Source organism: Alternaria ethzedia (genome assembly GCF_023757985.1).
Source record: "Alternaria ethzedia strain BMP 0044 chromosome Unknown scaffold_6, whole genome shotgun sequence".
In the NCBI taxonomy this organism is placed as follows: Eukaryota; Fungi; Ascomycota; class Dothideomycetes; order Pleosporales; family Pleosporaceae; genus Alternaria; species Alternaria ethzedia.
Window position 1 is genome coordinate 1008950 of NW_026056199.1, and position 21537 is coordinate 1030486.

Here is a 21537-nt window from a genome sequence, read left to right on the forward strand (position 1 = left end):
TACCTATGGGGCACGAATTCGAGCCACTTCTCGTGATGGTGGCAGTGAATGTGACCAAACTCTTCAGCGCTTAGGCCTACCCTAGGCGGGGCGAAGGCCTTTCACACGAACACCTTAATATGGCACTAGCGCGCTGTTTAGCGTATTTGACAAAGCACCCCCCAGCCACTAGCTCCTCCACATATAACTCTCCATCTTCCAACGACCCAGTCGCCGTATACGACATCAACCGAGCGCAAGAACAACTCAACATGGCGCAACTTCTGGATCTACCCACGGAGATATTCCAAAACATTATCCACTCGCTCAACTCTGATAGCCCCAGGGCCACTTGGAAACTTCGAAGCGTTTGTCACACTTTCGCTGGCGAAATCAAGCATGACCTGCTCAGCAATCAGCCCAAGCATATCGTTGGATTGATCCCGGGAGTCATCACTGCCAACATCACAACGTATATACTTGCCCATCTGAACAAGCCCGCCGATGTCGACAACCGGCTACTCAATACGATCCACCGAATGATTGGCTATTTGGTTTCGGAACTCTCAGTCCCGAAAGGACAGCGGAAGGAGACTGAGACCCGCATGGTTGAAGGTCTTGTCCGAGTCACTGGTCCTGACGAAGTAATGTATATGATGATGAATTGGAGGCGTTCCTACCGCCACCCAGCCATTCAGTTGAGGAACAATCCAGAAAACGGCGCCGACATTCACCACTGGGAGAAGATCGTAGCGGCTATGTCGACTCAGGCGATTGACTTGATTCGCCCTCTGCTAGCGCAAATGCCTCCCGCGATTTGGTCTCCTTACACGACCTTCGGCGAAGGCCCTCTGGTGATGGCTGTGACTTCGAAACACGACGAGCTTTTCGATGCAGTCTTACACCACCTGATTAACCTCAAGAAGTCGGTCAAACGTGATACTCTAGGTTCTTACGACTACAACTTTGGAGAAGCAATTTGCTCCGCTATCCGGGCTGGCAATACACGCTTCGTGGATGAGCTTGTCAAGTTCCGCCAGACAATCTTTCGCAGGGTTGAGAAGCGCACGTACAACGGGTGGCTCGAGATGGGCATCGAGCACGGAAACACAGACGTAGTAGAGTCTATCCTGCGCCTGAATCCATCAGGCAGCCTGGTCAATAATCGCCTCTTCACAATTGCATGTCGTACCGGTAATGTTGACATGGTCAACTTGCTTCTGGACGACGAAGAGTTGGAAATCAACGACGGAACCCTTTTCACCAACTTCCTCTGCTGCGCCATCAAGGTCAGCGACATCCCGATCGTCGCCGCGGTTCTGGATGCAGGTGCAGATGTTAATGGCGCCTTTCCTAGATATCAGAGGTCCACAAAGACGGTTTCGCCGATGGAAGTTGCTCTCAACCGAAACAGCAAGGAGTTACTGGAATTGCTCATGAGCAGGGGAGCCACAATGCCGCCTCGGGCGCGCTGGCCCAAGACCAAGATGCTATACACCATGATCCGCGAGGTCGCGATTGCGAACGGGGCAACAGACATTCCTGCATACAGCATTTCACTGAGGCGAGGTCTCGATGAGATTTGATGGAGCTGTTCATGAGATGCGAGCGATAGATCTGTTGTGAGGTGGGTGGTATGAGAGGCAGCTCAGAGACGATCGAATGGAAGGTTTGCTGGTCCCGCAATGTTATCGTGCGATGGATGGCTTGTCATAGGATGAAATTGATGCGAAATTTATCCAAAACATTGACGAAGCTAATGCCGCCGTGTCCTGAACGCCTGTACCAAAGGGTTTGTCGCATACGACGCGTGTAATTTCAGTGGACGCGCAATCGTACACGGAAAATTCTCACGCAAAATGATAAGTAGGCATAGCGCATCTCATACAGGCAAAGATGTGAAGGATGAGGACCGCATGGCGTCGTTGCTGCGTGTAGTGTGCGCGTGGCGGAGCCGCGAAATGGAGGAGGTGCGATGCGTCGAGAAGGCCCGGGGCGATGTACCTCGGTACTTCATCGAATCATACGATACATTGACCCCTGCAGTAGCGAGCGACAGGAAGCTGCCGGTTACATTCTCAGTTCCTCTGTTGCAGCTCTATAGTTGAATATTCGTGACTGCAATGCTGCGACAGCTGGGCTCACTCACCGCGCGATGGATCGAGCCGGGCCTAGTGGTATCCATCGATGCAAGGCACGAAACGCGCGTGGTTGGAACGGCGCCGGCGCGGACGGGTCTGACGTCACAAGGGGACGAAACGCCGGCAAAACGGCAGCAATGATCGCAAACTCTCTGACGCCGCAGAAGGAACGTTAGGGATGCGGAGCAGGACGTCCGTGATAGGCTGAAGATAAGACGATGGAAGCTGCTGGACAATGCCCAGCGATGAAGGCTGTTGGAAGGGATAGCTTCGGGGGTCTGCGCATACACCCCGCTTCTGTCCATCTCGTCTACTTTGAGCCGAAACCTCTTTTTCCACTTCATCCAACGTCCCATTCATTGCTCTATTGGGTTATTATATCTTACAACTCGTTCCTTAATACCACATGTGCTGGAAGGGTTGCAACGCATAGTATCTCCTACTGACGTACTGCAACTGGCAACGTGGAACGCTCGATTTTTGTCAAGAAGCGACTGCAGCCAGCCATCCACCATGTCGTTCAAGAGGGAGCGCGAGGAGACTCCGGACCTCCTCTCAAGACAAGATTCACTGTCGCCGGACAACAAGCGCGTGAAAGTTGAGGTCTATCAGCTCGATTTCGGAGAACACAAAGGCCGCACCCTTGAGGACCTCTCCGACGAAGACTTAGCAAGAATAGCAGACGACGATGCCTTGGTGAACTCAAAACCTGGTCTACGTGAGGCTCTCATTCATTGGGCGAATAACATCTACAAGATCGATAGTGAATTTGGCGGCTATTACAACGGTTGCAAACTTGGTGAAGCACCGATTTCATGGATCAATTCCTGGATCTACGCCACCGGTGGGCACAAACACACTTACACCCGGATAGCTCTCAAATTTCACTTCCTCGATAGAGAGCCAGAAATGCCAGGCTCAAAGTGGGTCTTCACCTATGGAAAGCACGTTGGAAAAAGCTTCGACGAGATCGATGACGACTATCTACCTGTACCATACGACCAATGGACCAAGGACCAAGGGATAGGAACCAAGCAAAATCCCAAAGACTTCGACCCCAGAAATCCCTGCAGGGAAGACGGCACAAGGATCTTTGACAATCGCGGCAAAGACGATGTAGCCGACGCGCTGGTGTATAATGAGCGTATGAAGCTGAGAAAGCTTCTTCGAGATCATCCCAATGCTCCTAATTATCGCATGCCATGGTATCAGAACTACTGCAGAGGCCAACACATCAGAGACGTTGATCTCGACGAGGTTCTGCGCATCCATAACAGGCTCGACAACAAGCGAGTCTGGGGTGATGAGTACGACAAAGATCTCTGGGCTGCAGTGAAATGGCGCGTCATTAAGCACCACCTCGTTAGATGGAACTGGAGAGGACATTGCGAGAGGGTAAACGGGAGATGCGTCTGGATTCCAGAAGATCTAGGTCCATACTTGTACCCGTCTACTGAGATTGAAGTTTCAGACGAGCCCTATATACCCCGGTTCTAGGTACCTAGTCACATTGGGAACAAAACGGCCAAGTCATTTCAGATTGGACGCGACATCAAAAGATGAGCATGGAATACGTTGCGCTACCACCTCATACGAGGGAAAAGCTGAACAGGTCTGCAGACTACACTAACATGTGTACATGCAAAGTGGGTGTGTTAACGTCGATGTAGACCCCAGGGTGTTCACTTTTTCCCTAGGTTGACGTGCTACAAGCGGACGCGGGCGGTGTGTCGCCGCCGTATCACGTGCCTGACACCGGCGTTTGCAGCACGCTCATTGGTTGCCTAGGTTGTCAATGAATACACCAACTTGATAAAGCTGGAAAGTTTACCGCGAACCTTCCAACTGTCGTCACAAGCCTTTGTTACCCGCCATCCTGGCGTAACTTCGAAGAGAAGTAAGTCACCCCATGCACGTCAGTTCATCGTACGCCTTGGCTAACTGCTTTAGCAATTTGACATCGCCAACGGAACCCGCCCGAGACTTTTGTCGCGATGGATCTTCCGCCGACAGTGATCGAGGAGAAGCTGAGAGAAGTGGTCAGCGAGCTGCCCCCGAATATCCTTCGACCTGACCTCCACTCCATCAACGACCTCCCCGACGAGCTGCTGCTTGAGATAGCCAAACACCTTGAGGGCGACAACCCGACGCTTGGCAACCTGAATCGGACATCGCGTCGCTTCAAAGCCATCGGTGATGAGCTCTTATATCGGACTATCAGCTTGCCTCGTACTCGAGGTGACAGTGTCATGTACCTCGTGCGCACCATCGTTGAGAGACCGGAATTGAGAAGCAAGATCCGTCAACTGACGCTTTCCACGACTAGCTGGCGTATCGACATCAATGGTGACACTGTGGTAGTCGGAAGCATATTTACCAAAACACGTCCAGCGACATCTCGCGACGAGCTCGGAGCTTTGTTGATACAAATATCTCAGAGCCTCAATAGTCTGAGCATTCTCGGGTCGGGGGGACCGTTTCAGAGTATGGAAGAGATAGATTGGCGGTGCACTCTCTTACTCGGTCGGCTGAGCTCGCTAGCTGGACTGCTTCTGGCTCTTTGCGACAATCTTGACATGCTTTGTATGGGCATGTATCACAGGGACGATCTGGACATACCTGCTCTCGACGTCGTTCACTCGCTTTACGGTCTCCACAGCAACTTTATGCAGCAACCGCCAAGTCGCTGGTCGGGCTTCAAGCAATTCCACAACGTCAAGCGCCTGAGAGTCTCCGGTTTGAACATGGACATGCTGAGATTCCCATTCATGTCCCTCCAAGTCCTCGAGATCGACCTCTCGCGGGAGTACTTCAGTGAGGATCTGCCAACTCCGGAGCATGTCTTCTTCGGCAACAAATCCACTCGGTGCCTTTCACCCCGCTGTGCGAACCTCGACACACTCATCATACGAAGCGATTGGAATGAGCTAAACGACCAAGCCCATCTAAGTCACGGCTATCAGCTGCCAATTCTGCTGCAAGACTTCGCTGGACCGTCCATCACCCGTCTAGAGATACTTTTCATGAGGAGCCCGACTGTTGTTAAGCAGTGGCTGGGTACTTTCGAGCATATTGCGCGTGCTCTGGGTGAGGACACAGACGTATCTGCAAGCTTGGAATCCATGAAGATCGACTATGAGGAGTCTGATCACTTCGATCCCAGGCGTTGTTTCGGTGGTTGTACGAACCTGCACAGCTTCAGCTCGTTCCGCAAGTTGACGAAGATGGAGGTTCTGCAAGGTGTACTTGTATTCGAGGCCCGCAATACGTTCGGTGAGTTGCACTACTGTAGCGGTGTTATACCTCCTCCAAGCCTCGAGTCACTCACCGTAATATGTCCTACCAAGGCTATTCTTACATGGTTCAACATGATAGTCGAGCGCAAGACGGAGGTGCCAGCCCTGAATAAGATCGTGCTTTTGTGCAGGTGTGGCTACGGTGTTGGACCTAAGGAGTTCGAAGACGACGTCTCGACATGCGTTTTCGCGCAGCTGAACGACCTTGGTATCGATGTGCGTGTGGTTGAAGAGACACCAGGAGCATTCGCGGCTCTAGCTCGGAAGGAAGGCTCAGTGTGGGAGGCGGACTGGGCCGAAGATGGATGGGTGGATGGATTATTCGGTCAGGATCAGGGTTGAAGAACTAGCCTTCGACACTGGTTTGTGATATTGGTGTCGCATCGCGCACACTTGTTTCTTATCCGGGTAAACACGCAGCAGACCTGAATTCTCTTTTTAGAATGTCTGAAATCTCACGATACCTTTACAAGCTCGATCGTCGCTGCGCTCCGCACCGTAGGTGTCAAGCATGTTTTACTGAGTCGTGCGGCCAGCAAATTTGCAAGTGTAGTGCTCATTCGTTGGGTGATCACCGGGGTTTATAGCAGTCTAGATGTATTGTAACCCCATAACGTCGTATTGCGACTACCTGCCCACCTTCTCCACGGTCAGTCATCCTCAAAAGTAACATAGATAAATCCACAGTCACTACTTTAATACTTGCTGCATCAGCCTGACTAACTCGTGTTGACAATCGTATAGTTCATTAAAATGAGTATATAAGAGCAAGTGGGTATCGTGAAGAAATCGTCTAAGTCTAGTGTAGCCCTCTACCAGTATCAAAAAGGTCATAAAACAAAAGGAATGCAGTATATCCTCGGCAGTATGGGGAAGCTCGGAACAAGCCTCGCGGCTCAGCACCCCCGGGTTGTGTAGTGTATTGGCGTCAATGGTCGTCAAGTAATGGCCTTTTGCCCTCGTCCCGTCCGCATGTGTTCAACACATCGCCCCGCTATCCCTCCCGTACAGCACCCTTGCACTTCTCTCGCTCCGAGTATCCGGCTCGACGCTGATCTGGATATCCGTCTTCTTCATTACATTCCCCATCGGTAGCGCTGTTGTACCATTCTCGTCCATGCGGAGATGCGCCGAGTGACCGAATCGAGAATTCCGTGTAAGATCTCCTGTGTCGTCCTTCAAGGCCGCGCTTCCGGATATATCGTGCGATTCAGCATGCGCATCGAAGCCCCTCGTTGCGAATGCGATAAGTTGATTGAGGACCTCGAATTCGAGCTTGAGCTTGATGGCGTATGCGAGTGTCTTCCAGCTCGTTTGGATTTCGTACAGGCCTATGTACTGTAGGACCAGGATCGTGACGTCGAGCAAGATGACCACCGTGTTGACGATGATAAGATGGTTGAAGACCCGCTTGGCGTGTGGACCTCGGAAGGCGGCCGAGCTGCGCATGAGAGCGAAGGTGCGATAGATGTAGAGGCCGCTTATGAGGCACTCTTGGAAGACGAACCAGGTGACCTGGAAGATCTCCCACTTCTCGTAAATCTGTAGCCACCTCTTGGGATTCGGTGAATTCGAGCCAGCAAAAAGCGCAGTCGCCCCTCCTTGCACGATTATGCAGGCTGCTATGATCATGCATAGCAACCACCAATCTCTCTTTCCAGAACTGATGAGGTGTAGCCGTGACCAGAGTACGATGGATTGGCCAGTGATCATGAGCATACCCCCACCACACGCCAAGGCGATCTCCAGCGGGGCCGAGTCGGATATCCCATAGTTGCGGATGAAGTACCCAAAGGCATGTATGGCGATACCGACCGAGGCTGCGATGAGCGTGTAAAAGTACACGCCGTGGTAGGTGCGAAAGAGGCGGAAGATCTTGACGAAGACCTCGAGGGTATGGGAGACGGCGAGGGCGAGGAAGACGATGACGACAAGAGAGGTTTTGTGAGACAGCGTATGGTTCGTGGTCATACCCTCCACCCGGTCGGACATTTGTTGGGAAGCCATTGTCGGCGTTGGATGAGATATTGTCCTGTGATGTGGTTGGCTTCAGTTACGAGGTCGCCGAACGCCAGTTGCGAGCAGGGAACGGCGCGCAGTCTCCTCTTCAAGGGACGTAAGATCACTCTTCCTGGAGCTGACGCCACAAGTAGTCTGCCTCATTTTACAGTCAACCACCCGCCAAGAAACTCTGCACCTCTCAATTCACTACCCTGCATCCTGGTTCCTGGTTAGGCAATAATCCTCACTGGTCGCAAACGCGATCTACGTCAACTCGGCAGGGCACAGACATCCAGAAACGTGTCCCCGTGACCCAAATGAAGAGACTAAAACGCAGCCTTGTTTCCGAAGAGCGGTAGGGAACGTGGCGGGCTGCAAGAATTGTCGGGGCTGGCCCCGCGGGGGAGATGTCACCCTGCTAAAGGAAATGAGACAGAGGCCTAAAACTGCGTATATCCTTGTAGCCGTAGAGCAACGGCAACGTTATACCGCTCGCGTCAGGTGAACGTTGCTTGACATCGCGCGCAATCGGATGGTGTTGTTGTTAAGGTTGAATGAGCTTGAAGACACAGACCTCGAATGCGTTCTCCGGCAAAGGGTTTCTATGATGTTGTTCACGTCGCGCTAGATGACAAGCCTGGCGAGCAGCGCTCTGATCAGGTCGGGCGGGTTGAGAATGCGATGTGAATAACTTTGAGCCCAGGTTTACCGCGTGATGGAGTATTGCGAGTCAAAGATACGCTCGCACGACGTGAATGGAAGGGTTGGTGGTGAAAGAGCGCCGCTCGGTAGATGGGCGGAAAGTGGCCGCGCCACGTTTTCGTGAGGGCTGGAAAGTCGAGCTAGGCACGTCATCGAGAGCACGTGCGCACGCGTTTCCGACCGGGCGAGGCCACATACCGGGCCCCGCTTAAACACCACTGGACGTCTCATCTCCCCCATCCTTAATTGTCATCAAGCGCACTTCTTTGAGAACTTTCGTTACCCGTACCATCAGCCACGCATCGATATATGGCTTTCGATCGGTTCCGTTTGAAAACTTCCGATCTTCACGCGTAAGTCCTTTGCTGGGCACAAAGACCGACGAGTTTCATCCGGCTCATTCATGAGACAGCTCATAAGCTCTAGTTAAGAATGGTCCACGCGTGTGGCCAGAACAGAAGACCGTGCCGCTGTGTTAATCGCATTTGCGAAGCTGAGTACCTCTGGATGCGATGGCCGTCGCGCATCGTAGCCGCGGTAGCTTCCATGAACACCAATCTCGTCCACGCAGGCATCATCTCCATGTCGAGTGATGCAGTACACAACAGTGAAAGCTGGAATGCAGAGTTTCGTCTCCATGGTAACGAGTCTGCTACGCAAATGAGACCGCCCAGCGCCATCGAGGACCAGATCGTTGGTCTCTACATCATCATTCACCATCAGAGCCCAGACTCCCATATGCGCGTAGTGATCTGGGTTGATTCACCCCGCTCTACCCACTGATGATCTCTGCGAGAGTACTAGATTTTATTCACTCACATCCGATAGTTTCACACTCTTTTCAGGCACGAGTCACTGGCAGCGATAGGACACTGTTGTAGGTTTACAAGTCGTCTAGACGATCATTTAACCCTTCTCTCTTGCTCTCCATCGTATTGACACCACTTGCAACTTCAGCAACATTAAGCTTCAACATCCGATTTGACAAGAGCTCACTCAATACAAGCCACCGCGATGTCTACTACTTCAGAACAGTCCAAGGGCAGCCGCCCTATGAAGAGCAATAACTTCCGTCGCCGTAACGTCCCCAAGACAAGGGCCTACGTCAATACCCTCTCGCCCGCCGGCCAAGTCAACAAAGTCTTAACAGACATGGCAAACCTAAACGGCGGCTACCACCTCCGCAACTGGTCAGCTTCCGCACGCAAGGAGCTAGCCCCTAACATCACCATCAAAGTGGAGGTTTTAGACCCCAACGGCAACAAAGTGAACGTCAACATGCCCAAGCTAGCCTTCTTCGCTGCTTCATCGGCTTTCCGCCAGCACTTAGAGGCTAACCCAGATGATACCTGGGTCAAATTCTGCCACAAGGACGTCTCTCTCAATTCCATGCGGACGATCGCGAAGTGGCTGCGGACAATCTGTACTGACCAGCAGTACACTGATATCCCCGTACCCAGCGACGTCAAGAAGAGTCTAGAGCTGCGTCTTGCTGCGCAGGTGCTGGGAATGACGCAATACACGTCTCAGATCATCAAAGGTTACATATGCGGCCTCATCTACCGTCCCGTGGAGGCACAGGAATTGGTCCTGGTGGCTGAGCTAACGCGCAAGGAAACGGTAGAAGATCCTATCGTAGACGCTTTGGCTAACTACGTCGCTTATCTGTGTCGGTACCATCTGGTCAGCAGGGACATAGAAGACCAATATCTGGCCGCGCTTGCCGGGGGCAAATGTGCGAAGCTGTTGGACGCCGTGAAAGACCACAAGGTCCGAGCTATCGCGCAGAACGGATGGAAGGCTATATGCCCTCGGCCACTGGCAGAGCCCGAGACTCATAATTAAATTCGTCGTAGTAGCCTTAGCTTAGTTTGATACAGCTTCTGTTTTCGTTACCACTGACGGTACATTCGTAATGAAGACATGCCAATCAGCGTGATAACGCCAGGCGATAATAAGTGTGAGCGATGACCAGTGTTTCGAAAGATTGAGCAAGCACCCATATTCTTCACAGTGTACCGCGTTGTCACGATCAAGATAGTTTTTCGATTACAGTACTATTAGACTGACGAACTTAGACCTTGTTCAGCCAAATGAGCTTACTCTGGTAGTCACCCATTGGCCACGCGATGTTGAGCCCGCCGTTCATGTAAGTAGCCCCGCTATAGGTGGCATTGTCCAGATCGTTACTATACCTCGCCTTAGGATCCAAGCCCTGTAGTCTAAGCGGGGGTGCTGCCGGCTTGATCATGTACTGTTGCTGGAACGCAAAGACTATGCTCTGGTTTCCTTCTGCACTGACGAATTGCACACCAGGCCAGTTGCTGCTGTCGGGATGCGCAAGGCGGTAGAAATCACCGGAGATGACAACGGGGTTCACAGCCTTGGCTTGGGCCATGATGGAAGGCACGGCAGAAGCTTCCTCTGGGGAGAGTTCGGAGGGGTTGAGTTCGAGACCGAAGGAGCCGCACATCATGGCGACGTGACCACGGTATTCGATGCTGATGTTGCGATGGGTGAGACCGTTGGGAACTGCAGATATGTGGCAACCCATTGCGGAGGGCGGGTAGACCAGTGATGTGCCCATCTGGATCGTGAGACGGTTTGAAGCATCAGTGTTATCACTGGTCCAGTGCTGAGGCCAGTAGTGTAGAAGACCAGGATCAAATCGGCCTCCACCTGATGCACAACCCTCCCAGAGTACATCAGGATAGCTTGTTGTGAGATTGTCGATAACGCGGTATAGACCGAGGATGTAAGTGTAGTCATCAGATGGGCGGGCAAGCTCATGCATGCCACGGTTGTTGTCCCATTTGACGTATTGGACGTTGGCGGAATCGAGTACACGAGAAATCGAGCTGATGATGTAGTCCTGGACTTCCGGCAGCCCTACGTTCAGAACCAACTGGTTTCGTGTCAACGTCCTTTGGTGCTTTCCAGCATGCAAGACCCAGTCGGGGTGCTCATGGTACAAGGTGGAATTGGGGTTTACCATCTCTGGTTCCACCCAAATACCAAATTGTAAAGGCGTGGACGACGCATTCAACACTGTAAAGTTATTGACTTGCTCCACATACGGGCCAAGACCGTCGGGGAACTTTGCTGGGTTGGGTGTCCAGTCTCCGAGACCCATAGTGTCATTGTTGCGTGGGTATTCGACACCAAACCAGCCATCGTCCATCACGAACAGTTCAATTCCAAGTTCTTCCGCCTCGCCGGCCAGGCTGACCAGAGACGTTTCGTTGATGTCGAAACTCAGCCCCTCCCACGAGTTGAGCAGAATGGGGCGGGTTTGGTCCGTGAACTTGTGTCGAGAGAGGTGATTGCGATAGAGATCATGGAACGAGCGCGACACGCCACCAACACCCTGAGAGGAGTACACACCGACAGCTTCGGGAGACTGGAACATCTCCCCTGGTGCCACGCGAATGCTGGAATGAAGCGGGTTAAGGCCCATGAGAACTCGCACATAGCCGTTGGAAAAGCGCTGTGCTGTAGCTTCAAAGCTACCAGTCCACACTAGACTGATGCCCCAAGCCTCTCCGCTAGATTCGGTGGTGGTTGGCGAAACCAACGCGAAGAAAGGGTTGTGAAGATGAGATGCATATCCTGCGGTACTTCGGAATCTGATAGATGTCAGTATTTATACAGCAACGCCTAGGCATGTCGACTCACGAAGTCTCGCCATAATCGATCTTCCTCCTCACGGTCTGGAACTCATGCGACCAATCACCGTGGGGCTCAATCATCTCGAGGTCGAGATTGGGGAAGTCGGTGCTAAAGCTCGACGCTCTCTCGATGACGATATCAGCAGTACCGTTGTTCGCAATGCTGAAGCTACGTGCAATAGCGTTGTACTTGGGGAAGATTGAGTACATCAATGCAGCGGAAACATCCGACACGTTGTCGTACATGTGCACGGTTACCGTCGTGACATCGCTAGCTTCTCCATAAGTCGCAGGTAGTCCTGGCAGAGAAGGCTTTCCCTGCACAATGTCGTGGGATTCGTAGCGGAAAGCGGATATCGTGTCGCCATCGGCGTGTTCGATATGAATAGCTGGTAAACGGAAGTCACCGCGGCCAATATCGGGAAACTCGCGACGTTCGTTGCCTATCTCGCCAGCTACCCATCCGGATGGTAGGATGTAGGCTGGTGGTGTGAAGTCGTCGGTTGGTCCTCCAAAGTGATCTGAGATGAGGTCGCCAGACTCGGTATCAACGTGGAACAGGTATGACATGCCGTCGGCGGTAAGTGTGAAGTTTGTGCCAGATGCCTGAATAGCTGCCTCGAATTAGGGACTGCCTCTATTGTAACCTATAGCCATATCTTACCATCTTGCGCCACGACAGCGCTGGCCAAAAGGCTCAACGCGAGACCCTTCATTCCAATCATTGCTAGATCTTACAGGTGAGCAATGCATCACGAAAATTCGTCAAGGTACCTGCTTAAGTACACTCCCAACCACCCTGGTCGCATGCCTAGCTTACATCGGAGATGCAGTGGACTGATCATCGTGAGGGGAAGTGGGGAGGGTCCGGGGTCGACAGACAAGCTCTTCTGCCATGGAACTCTGCGTAAATTGCAGTGATTGGGCCAGCTGCGGAAGTCGGCGGATAGGATGCCGGATGGAGAAGGGACGGTGCAACTCTGGGTCGGTGCGACGTTTAGCCGCGGTTGATGTCGTCAACGGTCCCATAGAAGGCTGCAGCTGCCATCGCTCATCAGGTACACTAGCACAACGTTGAGCGGAAAACTACAGGAAAACGATGTGGGTGCCGTAGAAAAGCCGTTCAAGTAGCGCCAGCACCTCGTTCAAGGAAAACTCTGGACGCCCTAGAGACTACATTAACGGGGAAAGCTGCAAAGTACACGGCCCAAGGTCAACGTAGACTCCAGTGTATCCAGTTTTTCCTTGAATGAGGTGCCAGCTGCTGGAGAACATGGCACGGGTGCAAATCTCGGGATGTATGCTCGAGGCTAGAGCGCCCAGCTGTCAGTGCTACTGTACAATGGCCAAAGTCGTGATGCATGCTATTAAACTATACTGACGCTGAATAAGCTTTTGCTCAAACGCTTGACTCGTCAACCCATAAACCCGTCTTGCGGTCTGTGGCATCTCCACTCTCAGCTTGGGATCTGTCGCTGCTATGCCTTCCGCAAGACGAAAGCCATCACCCATAGCTCGATTCGTAGCTACGGTTCTCATACACCAGGCATACCCAACCACGCTCTGACCTGTGGGACACCTCTTGGAAGGAAGTAAACAGTCCACAGCGCTGCAAAGGCGACCAAAAGGCCCGTGAACTTCTCAAACCAAGTGTGAAAGTAGGCGGCCGTCATGAGGAGCATCCACCACATCAGCGCGGCGACACCAAGCGCGAACTTGACGCCACGCGCAGTAGCCTCGCCCTCAGACTTGACGAGGTCTTTCTCCACTGCAACGCTCGCAACTTTGCCATCGGGCAAGGTGATGAGCCTTCCATCCCTCAGTCCCTCTACACGCGTCAACGCAGGCAGAAACTCCAGCCACAGGAGTGACGAGCCAAGTATGAGTAAGAAGACGTGTCCAGAGATATCGTGTCCGCCCTTCCATGTTCCACCAACTGCCTTGCACGTCGCCGCGGTAATGTACTCTCTCGTGGTGCTCATTTCTTCCCTCGCCTCCGGGTCCCTGATGATTTCGCATTGGCCTCCCGTGAACCTGAACCCGCGGTCAATCAGCGGCGGTCCAAAGCACCACTGCGTCATGAAGCACCACCATGTTGTCACGACGCCATATCGCATCACCGCTCGGATGCGTCTTGCGCTGGCACCCTGACCGAATCCAGGGTGGAAGGTGACGAAGACGGCGAACGCGAGTGTCGTCCAGAACCAGCCTTGCTTGACAAAGTATACGTTGAAGATGTTCTTCTTCTGCGCAAAGTACGAGGGCGCGAATTCGGCGGGGTGGGACTGGAGGACGGCGGAGTAGGGCGCACTGCGGTTTGAGGGCGATATTATGCTGAACACGCTACCCATGAGGAGCGTCAATGGGTAGATGGCGATGAGCTGCGCTTCGAGGCGGGTGGGGAGGAAGGGCGAGCGTCGCACGGACGGAGAGCGGACGGTACCGCTGGGCATGCCGGCTGTGATGGGAACCCCATTGCTGATGTCGGTGTCGGCTTTTCGACGCGTTGCCATGGTTGTTGTGGACGGGGGAAGGGCTCTGTTGAGCTGGAGGGTAAGGGCGTGGCAGTTCCCACCTGGGCACGAAGCGAAACTCGCGAACAATGACGTTATTTGGTTTTGGCGGCTGAGCCAGGCGCGACACCCTAGCCCTATTCGGCCTGCCACCGCCAGCCTCCACAATGACAGCACTCATGCAAGAAAAAAACCTGAATAGGTCTGCAGACTACATTAACATGAGAACTTGCGAAGTAGCTGAGCTCAACCCAATGTAGGCTCCAGGGTGTTCAGGTTTTACATTGGTTGACGTGGGTCTCTTGCCTATCCCCAGGGCTTCCCAGGCTCGGTTAAAAGACATCAGCACAGCAAGAGCTCACTACCGGGAGACGGCATAGCACAGACTCAAGTTCGTGTCTTTCAGGTGGTATACGAGCTGGACAGGGAGCCATCAACTCTCAATAAATCTCGGCGGATCGGTGACAGGGGCGTGCAGTAATCAACTACTGGCGAACCGAGTGACATGCTCAATTAGAATACACCGAGCCCTGGCAATCTGATAGTAAGTCAAGTCGTCGAAATGTTGAACTACGTAGGTAAACTAGACAAGGCGAAATTCACCGTGAAACACCTCCACGATCACATTTCACTGTAGTTGCCTAGTTCCGCTCACCGCATGTCACTTTATGGCTCTCTCGAAGGTCAGTCCATTGCCCCCACTTCCTTCAAGTCGCCCACATGGAGTCAGTAGTCGCCGTCCACACGAACGAGGGCAGCCCAGAAGCGCAATCTGCTCTGGCCGCGCTCGCAGCCACTCTGAACATCAATGAGAACGCGCTAAAGACGGCTCTCAATGGCGCGTTCGATCTACTGCCCGCGGCCGCAGGTAATACAATGCTTGCGCTGCAAATGAGCTTCCAACGGCTGTCGTACCACATTGACAGCAAGGCTTTGGTCGAGATCATCATGACATTTCGACGACGATTCGGCGGCGCTCTGAGTATGGAACGAGGTCAGTGTTACAGAGAGTCCAATATAGTTGCACGCTGACAGAACTTCTCAGTCAAGTATGCGACACCCGCCCGGGCAACTTACAGTCAAGTCCATGGGCCGTATTCAGATCAAAACGTGCATATCGGTCCTCCGCGGTACTCTGCCCCCGGTTTTCGATCATCCGGCGAGCCTGTTGGCCAACACTATAGCTTCCCGGTAGCGGCACACTACCAAACTCAGAACTATCCACTGCCGTGGGGCTCAGACTATAATGATAACGCCCTAAGGAACGCGTCACAGCCAGGTGTGATGTCGACGAACCACATATCTCCTGTCTCCCCAGGTTACCAAGGTCCTATAATGGCTAGCCAGAGGAACGAGGCGCTCTCGGTACTTCCAGGCGGTCCATATTTCGGTCGGTATCAGTGAGTGATACGAGAGTTTGGCCCATTCGTGCAAGACGTAGCGGAAGGCTGGTTTTGATGAAACATTCGTGGTATTTTATACGAACAAGCTAGTCGGGTTGCAATGTTTCATGATTTCTTCGCCTTTGGTCGGTAGGATGCCTAGCTCTTGATTCCTTAGCCATAATACCGACCTTGAATGTGACTTCATTCCAAGGTTACCAGCGTTTAGTATAGCCTAAACAATAGTTAGCTTGCTCAAAGGATAAGTGATCAACTTCCATCTCCGTGCGGAACAAGCAAACGTACTCGTATTGTTGCATAAAGAAGGAGTATACACGCGTGAGTCGAGGAACAATAAGGTCATGTCGTCTTTGAATAGCTCGGGGATGTTTGACTCAACTTCTCCTGCCTTCACCTGGTATATACACACAGAAGAATGTCGTGCTCACGGTCGATTCTGCCTTACTTCCCATACCTTCAGTGTTTATAAGTTCTCTTTCCTACCATCGTCTTCCCTCTGCATCCTCAAACCTATAAAGAATAATCATCATATACAGTATCATGGCCAATAACTCGGACTCCAACAGCCCCAATCACGGAGAACCTTCTGGTGGTGCTGGATATCGCCCCCTGAAATACCTGGACGAATCTCTGTTCCCCAACAACGACGGGGACTTCGCACCTTCATTCATGCAGCCACGTGGACCAGCCAGTCGCCTACACTCTCGACGTAAGCTATTATGACGATACTGTAGTCTTTAATCTAATTTTCATGCGTAGCCCCAGCGGCGAATCCACCCCCATGGGAAGACCCGGCTCAGGCTTGGCGGTACGTGGATGACGACAGGGTATGGACCGGCGAGGCCTTCGTGGTTTCTCGTCGTACTCACCCAGATACAAGGACAGGCAGGGCCAATCCGCAGGCCTCTGGGGTTTTAACTGCAGCTGCAGCTCCACAAGACCCTAGGCAAAACCAAGTACCGAGGGGCCTACATAGTCCTGGTGTCTTCAACTTCACTGGACAGCCGCAAGCTCCAGTAGATCTTCAGAAGCGTGAGCCAGGCAGTAAGATGACTCAAAACACCTTGGTAGTCTTCCCGCTAAATCATTATTTCGCAGCCTTCCCGATTCCAGTTCCTAGTAGCCGTGATAGTGCCATGCGAGGTACACCTGTGGCTCCTCGAAAGACCGTGAAAGCCCCATCACCTAGCAGCAATGGTGAATTCGTGTTCACCGGCTGGAACGACGAAGCCAAGCGAGAGCTCTTCATGTGGAAAGTAAAGCGCAAGAAGGGCTACCCTTTCTTTTTGCATCTCTTTCCTGGTGAGACTGCGGATTCACTACACGAGGCGTTCAAGTTGTACAAAAATGAAGGAGAGCGTTTGTTGAACGGATAAGAGTGCGCAGGACCGGTGGTGTTTGGATTTGGGTAGGACGTATACGTATTCGTTGGACGAATGGAGGGCATTGATTCGATCTGGGATGCTGGCTTCACGTCAGTGAAATTGTTGGATTGAATGGTAATATAGCGCTGTGCCCCGTCAGGCCATAGTATGAGGATACGTCTGAAAGGCGATAATGTTTTGCATATCGTCGCGTCCGAACAGGAAATGACTCCAAGCCCAAGTCCGCGACGCAGATACGTAATGAGCATTGAATGAGTAGTCGGAATGAATCGACTGGAAAGAATGACGAGTCATCGTGACGTGAGGCGCGTGTTGCGCGGGATTAGTCATCGACATTAGCGCGTCAATCTCGCGTGGCCGCCAGTCGTCATCGCCATTGTCCTCTCACCAAACGCATCTCATCCCATCTCCTTTCGGGCACATTCTCCTCACTTCGCTTCATGCTTTTCGCGAATAACATGCGTTCATCCGTGTTATAGAGGCAGTCACAAGATGGATATGTGGAGCTCCTGATCATGTCCGTCCACACGTGGTCTTGCTTCGCTAGACAGACCTCGGGATCCCGCGATGCACGCAGCAATACCGCGAGGCTCTCTGACAACCGAGAAACTCGTACGACAACTAGTTTCTGTTCTGATTCGAAACCCAGCAGTCAACACACCGTACACAAATGTCAGCATCCCATTCAAATCCGGTCTTGGCTTTCATGGCACTACACACAAGACAGCACTTGGAATGCTTAACCATGGGGCTAGCTCTTATCTGGGCTTTCGAAGACGGCTTCATCTGAGGCCGAAAATTCCGAGAAGTCGAAGATCATGGCCCTGACGGGAGCTGCGACGCTTTTGCGACATGAAGAACCCCAGCATCCTAGCAAGCGGTCGGCCCCGCCGCGCACTGGCGTTTGACACACTGTTCCGACCACTCTCGATCGCCAAGCTGGCCTGTAAACGTTGTGAAAGCGTTCCATCATGTATTTCGGCAATGCCAACGACGGGTGGCTGAGGGAAGCAGATGTCACTGAGACTCATGGGCCTGAGAAGCATTTATTCGCAGTAGGCCTCAAGAGGTGCACCTGATGAGCTCGCTAGTACCATCGCTTCACTTCACAGTCGTCTGTTCATCTTGCTGCCGGACAGCTCTTCCCTGTTTACATCTTCTTTCGATCCGCTAATCAATAAACTCTCTCGATATGAAGCTCTCTCTGGAATTGACTCTCGGTCTACTGGCCGTATCATGCGTCGATGCATTCGTCGTTCCCCCTCGCACGCTATGGGCAGTATGTTGATCCGATGCACCATCTTGGCTACTCAACACGTTATCTCTCTTGTTAAAGCCTGTCACTCACTGCGTATGCTGACACTCATGCTAGACTAAAGCAAACCTTGCCTCTCGCTCGTATCGCGCACACCCTGTCAGACGTGACGCAGACTTCCAGAGCTTGGACTCGTTGACCCATGGAGGAAGTCGCCGCCGCGAGGCTCAAAAGCAAGGTGGCGGAGGAGGTGGTCTCACGATCGGAGGCCTCACTCTAGGCGGCTCAGGCGGTGGTATTACTGGCAACGGTCTCAAGCTCGGCGGAAATCAGCAGGGCAATGGTACTGCGGCAGCCGCAGAGGAGCCCAAGTCTTCAGCAGCAGAGGGCGAGAAGTCCGCCACCGCCGGTGAAAAGCCTGCTGTCGCCGCCGAGCAAGAGTCAGAAGAAGGTGCGGCTGGTGCTAGCGCTGGTACGGAGAACCAGCCCGGACGCGCCGAAGGAGAAGCAGCAAGGAAAGAAGCTGAACAGGAAGCTCAAGAGGCCGAGGGTGAGAAGTCAAACGGCGTCAAGGCTACTGAAGAGTCTGAGAAGTTCTCTGAGGAATCTGGTATCACCCTCGGCGAGGACGGTGCCGCGGCGAACCTCGGTGGAAACCTGGGCATCACGCAGGGCTCCGACGGCAGCAAGTCAATCGGCGGGTCAAACGGTATCAACATCGCCGCCAATGGAGAAGCGGCTCTAGCAGGTAATGAGTGAGAATTGGCCGCCTGCCAACACAAGGATGTGTCAACCCTTTCTGTTCATGTCCTTTGTATTTCTCGCTTGTTTATGAATCTCTGTACAATGATCAGATGTCTGCAGCTCACTCTTCAAGAAATACCCTAGTTGCTTGCTTGAAAGGGCTGGGTCTCTCACCAGCGCGAATAGACGGCGTGAGCAAACGGCCATCATCCTGTCGCGTGGCTTGGAAAGCGTCAAAGCTTGTCGCGAACCTCACAGGTTAACCTCTTATAGAGGCCAGCCATTGTCATTTTGATCTTCCACTTTCTCTTCTGTAGTTCACTGCTCATCGCTCATATCTGCGCCTGGTGTGGCTTCCTCCCGGTTGAGGACGCTCCGCCAAGCATGGACCCTGCTGTGCATATCAGGTAGGTACGACCCAAGCTCACACCCCATCGCCACAACGCACACACGAGGTGACCATATTAAAAAAACCATGGCTTCCGCGGCTTTCGAGAACGATGATTCCGGCGGTCATCCAGCACGGCAGCAGCAGCCCACAACCCTCTCCAACAGCTCGGTTACCTCAGTAAACAACGGCTCCGACAGCGACGATGAGAAAGATCTCTTCAAACTGAGTCTACAGCTGCTTGTTGCAGACCGCAAGAACAGCGATCTGGAGCGCGAGCTTCAGCGCTCACAACATGCAGTCGCCATGGTCAGGGCTTCAAACAGGAATCTGCAGCAGACGAATGCGCTCAACGTCGTTGCGGCCTCCGAAGCAGAGGCACTTCGCGCGAAAGTTGAAGCACTCGAGACTTCTGCCGCAGAGAAGGATCCGGAGTTGGAAGCCACGCGACATGATGTGACCGTTGCGGTACAGGATGCGGAGAACACTCACGCCCGGCTGCGTTCGTCCCAGGACCACAACAGTCGACTCGAGCGCAAAGTACGATCCCTTGAGAGCGAATTGTCCGAAGCCAACATTCGCTCAAACAAGGCCCAAGCGGAGGTCGACGATCTGCGAACGCAGCTTGCCCAGCACTCAAGTCAGAATCTACAATATGCTCAGAGGGTGCAAATGAGCACAACCGATGCAGAGCGCCTGAAGACACAGATTGACGGTCAGAAGAGAGAGCTAGACGACGTTCAAGCCAAGCTTGCCGCGGCCGAGTCATCGCGAGATTGGTATGTCTTTCAATATCCCCCTTCCCGACTCTCGATAGACCCTGGAGACATTCAGTGTATTGCCAGCGCTCCTATGAATCCTGAGACTGCTGTGAATTCCTCCAGGCCTCCCCAAGAGCTGCTAATCGGGTTTCCCTTTACCGAACATGTCGCTAACATGTCTACAGGCACCGTGATGAGCACACTCAGATCTTGGCAGTCCGTAACACAATCAATGCCGGACGTGCGCCCGAGATCGACCGCTTGAAGACTGAGGTCACCAAGCTGAGTAAAGAGGTGAAAGGCAAGAAGGACCAAGTACCTAGGTTGAAGCGCGACATAGCCTACTATATCGCTCACCTCGACCTGGCATATAGAGATGCCCGAGTCTACACCTGCGGTCACAATAACCTTAACAACATCGTCCAAGACACGAACGAGACCCGTCAGTGGGACGAAGCTTCAGTAGCCGAAGAGTTCTTCCGAGATTGGGAGGAGGATGCCGAGTTCGTGGTGGAGTACAACAGCGCTAGACAACACATCATCAATCATCATCGTGCGCATGAGAGCATGAAGCGCGGTCGGGGAGATGGGTCTGGGTGGATTCGGGACGAATTCCTCCACGTTGATTCCAAACGTAGGGTCAACGTCACCTACGACTGATGTTATGACGGGATGGACGGAGCGGATATACGGGTCTATGATGACTACATAACGAGTACTGCTCGCGGAACGCATGATGACGATGGAGGCGGGAGGTGTACGGTGTGATGTGTGTGGTTTGTATGAAAGACGCTGATATCGCGAGGATAACCACGCGCTACTCTAACCAGACGTAAATGTACATAGAAAGATCTCCAAACGAGCCTGGCCATTGCCTATATCCCTTTGTGTCTCACGGTCTGGAGTGTGGTACTTCCGCATTGCTACATATTGTGAAGGGAGCGAGCGAATGACGTAATGCGCACTAAAATACTGTGCAAACTGCCTAACACCAATATCCTACAACATCCTCATCCCGTTTAAGATCTCAACACCAACATTTCATTTTACAGGGATAATAGTATTCCAACAAATGCCGGCTTTCACGCCAACTCTTCTTCCTGTATCAGATGAGCCCTGTGCCAATTTAAGCTACAATCATTTCCACCAGCATTTGATCTTAGGTCGTCTTTTGCGACTTTGGGAAGGCGAATACAACAACTATTTGGACACATCCTGGGAAAGAGATTGAAAAGTTCATTGGTGGAACAAAGGGCTCACTAAGACGGCTTTTAAACGCTGCCTTTCTTTCTGCGCCAGCA

At 52.6% G+C, this 21537-nt stretch overlaps 9 protein-coding genes across 9 annotated transcripts; 6 read left to right on the plus strand and 3 right to left on the minus strand.

Moving 5' to 3' along the window:
- Positions 1 to 119: 119 nt before the first annotated feature.
- Positions 120 to 1565, plus strand: J4E87_003621 (uncharacterized protein; the record flags this gene model as incomplete). The annotated part of the gene is made up of 1 exon (XM_049375246.1): positions 120 to 1565. The coding sequence occupies one exon, from the start codon at positions 120 to 122 to the stop codon at positions 1563 to 1565; it is 1446 nt and encodes a 481-aa protein (XP_049235168.1).
- A 1068-nt stretch (positions 1566 to 2633) lies between these two features.
- Positions 2634 to 3617, plus strand: J4E87_003622 (uncharacterized protein; the record flags this gene model as incomplete). The annotated part of the gene is made up of 1 exon (XM_049375247.1): positions 2634 to 3617. The coding sequence occupies one exon, from the start codon at positions 2634 to 2636 to the stop codon at positions 3615 to 3617; it is 984 nt and encodes a 327-aa protein (XP_049235169.1).
- Positions 3618 to 4114: 497 nt separating this feature from the next.
- J4E87_003623 (uncharacterized protein) lies at positions 4115 to 5758 on the plus strand (the record flags this gene model as incomplete). The annotated part of the gene is made up of 1 exon (XM_049375248.1): positions 4115 to 5758. The coding sequence occupies one exon, from the start codon at positions 4115 to 4117 to the stop codon at positions 5756 to 5758; it is 1644 nt and encodes a 547-aa protein (XP_049235170.1).
- Positions 5759 to 6394: 636 nt separating this feature from the next.
- J4E87_003624 (uncharacterized protein) lies at positions 6395 to 7423 on the minus strand (the record flags this gene model as incomplete). The annotated part of the gene is made up of 1 exon (XM_049375249.1): positions 6395 to 7423. The coding sequence occupies one exon, from the start codon at positions 7421 to 7423 to the stop codon at positions 6395 to 6397; it is 1029 nt and encodes a 342-aa protein (XP_049235171.1).
- A 1710-nt stretch (positions 7424 to 9133) lies between these two features.
- Positions 9134 to 9964, plus strand: J4E87_003625 (uncharacterized protein; the record flags this gene model as incomplete). The annotated part of the gene is made up of 1 exon (XM_049375250.1): positions 9134 to 9964. One exon carries the CDS (start codon positions 9134 to 9136, stop codon positions 9962 to 9964), a length of 831 nt encoding a protein of 276 aa, XP_049235172.1.
- A 229-nt stretch (positions 9965 to 10193) lies between these two features.
- J4E87_003626 (uncharacterized protein) lies at positions 10194 to 12512 on the minus strand (the record flags this gene model as incomplete). The annotated part of the gene is made up of 3 exons (XM_049375251.1): positions 10194 to 11745; positions 11795 to 12401; positions 12452 to 12512. 3 exons carry the CDS (start codon positions 12510 to 12512, stop codon positions 10194 to 10196), a joined length of 2220 nt encoding a protein of 739 aa, XP_049235173.1.
- An 810-nt stretch (positions 12513 to 13322) lies between these two features.
- Positions 13323 to 14300, minus strand: J4E87_003627 (uncharacterized protein; the record flags this gene model as incomplete). Its single annotated transcript, XM_049375252.1, has 1 exon — positions 13323 to 14300. The coding sequence occupies one exon, from the start codon at positions 14298 to 14300 to the stop codon at positions 13323 to 13325; it is 978 nt and encodes a 325-aa protein (XP_049235174.1).
- A 720-nt stretch (positions 14301 to 15020) lies between these two features.
- On the plus strand, positions 15021 to 17079 carry J4E87_003628 (uncharacterized protein; the record flags this gene model as incomplete). The annotated part of the gene is made up of 6 exons (XM_049375253.1): positions 15021 to 15294; positions 15619 to 15700; positions 16240 to 16412; positions 16463 to 16511; positions 16680 to 16747; positions 16802 to 17079. The coding sequence occupies 6 exons, from the start codon at positions 15021 to 15023 to the stop codon at positions 17077 to 17079; spliced, it is 924 nt and encodes a 307-aa protein (XP_049235175.1).
- Positions 17080 to 18280: 1201 nt separating this feature from the next.
- On the plus strand, positions 18281 to 20896 carry J4E87_003629 (uncharacterized protein; the record flags this gene model as incomplete). Its single annotated transcript, XM_049375254.1, has 4 exons — positions 18281 to 18367; positions 18461 to 19091; positions 19495 to 20254; positions 20422 to 20896. 4 exons carry the CDS (start codon positions 18281 to 18283, stop codon positions 20894 to 20896), a joined length of 1953 nt encoding a protein of 650 aa, XP_049235176.1.
- Positions 20897 to 21537: the final 641 nt, after the last annotated feature.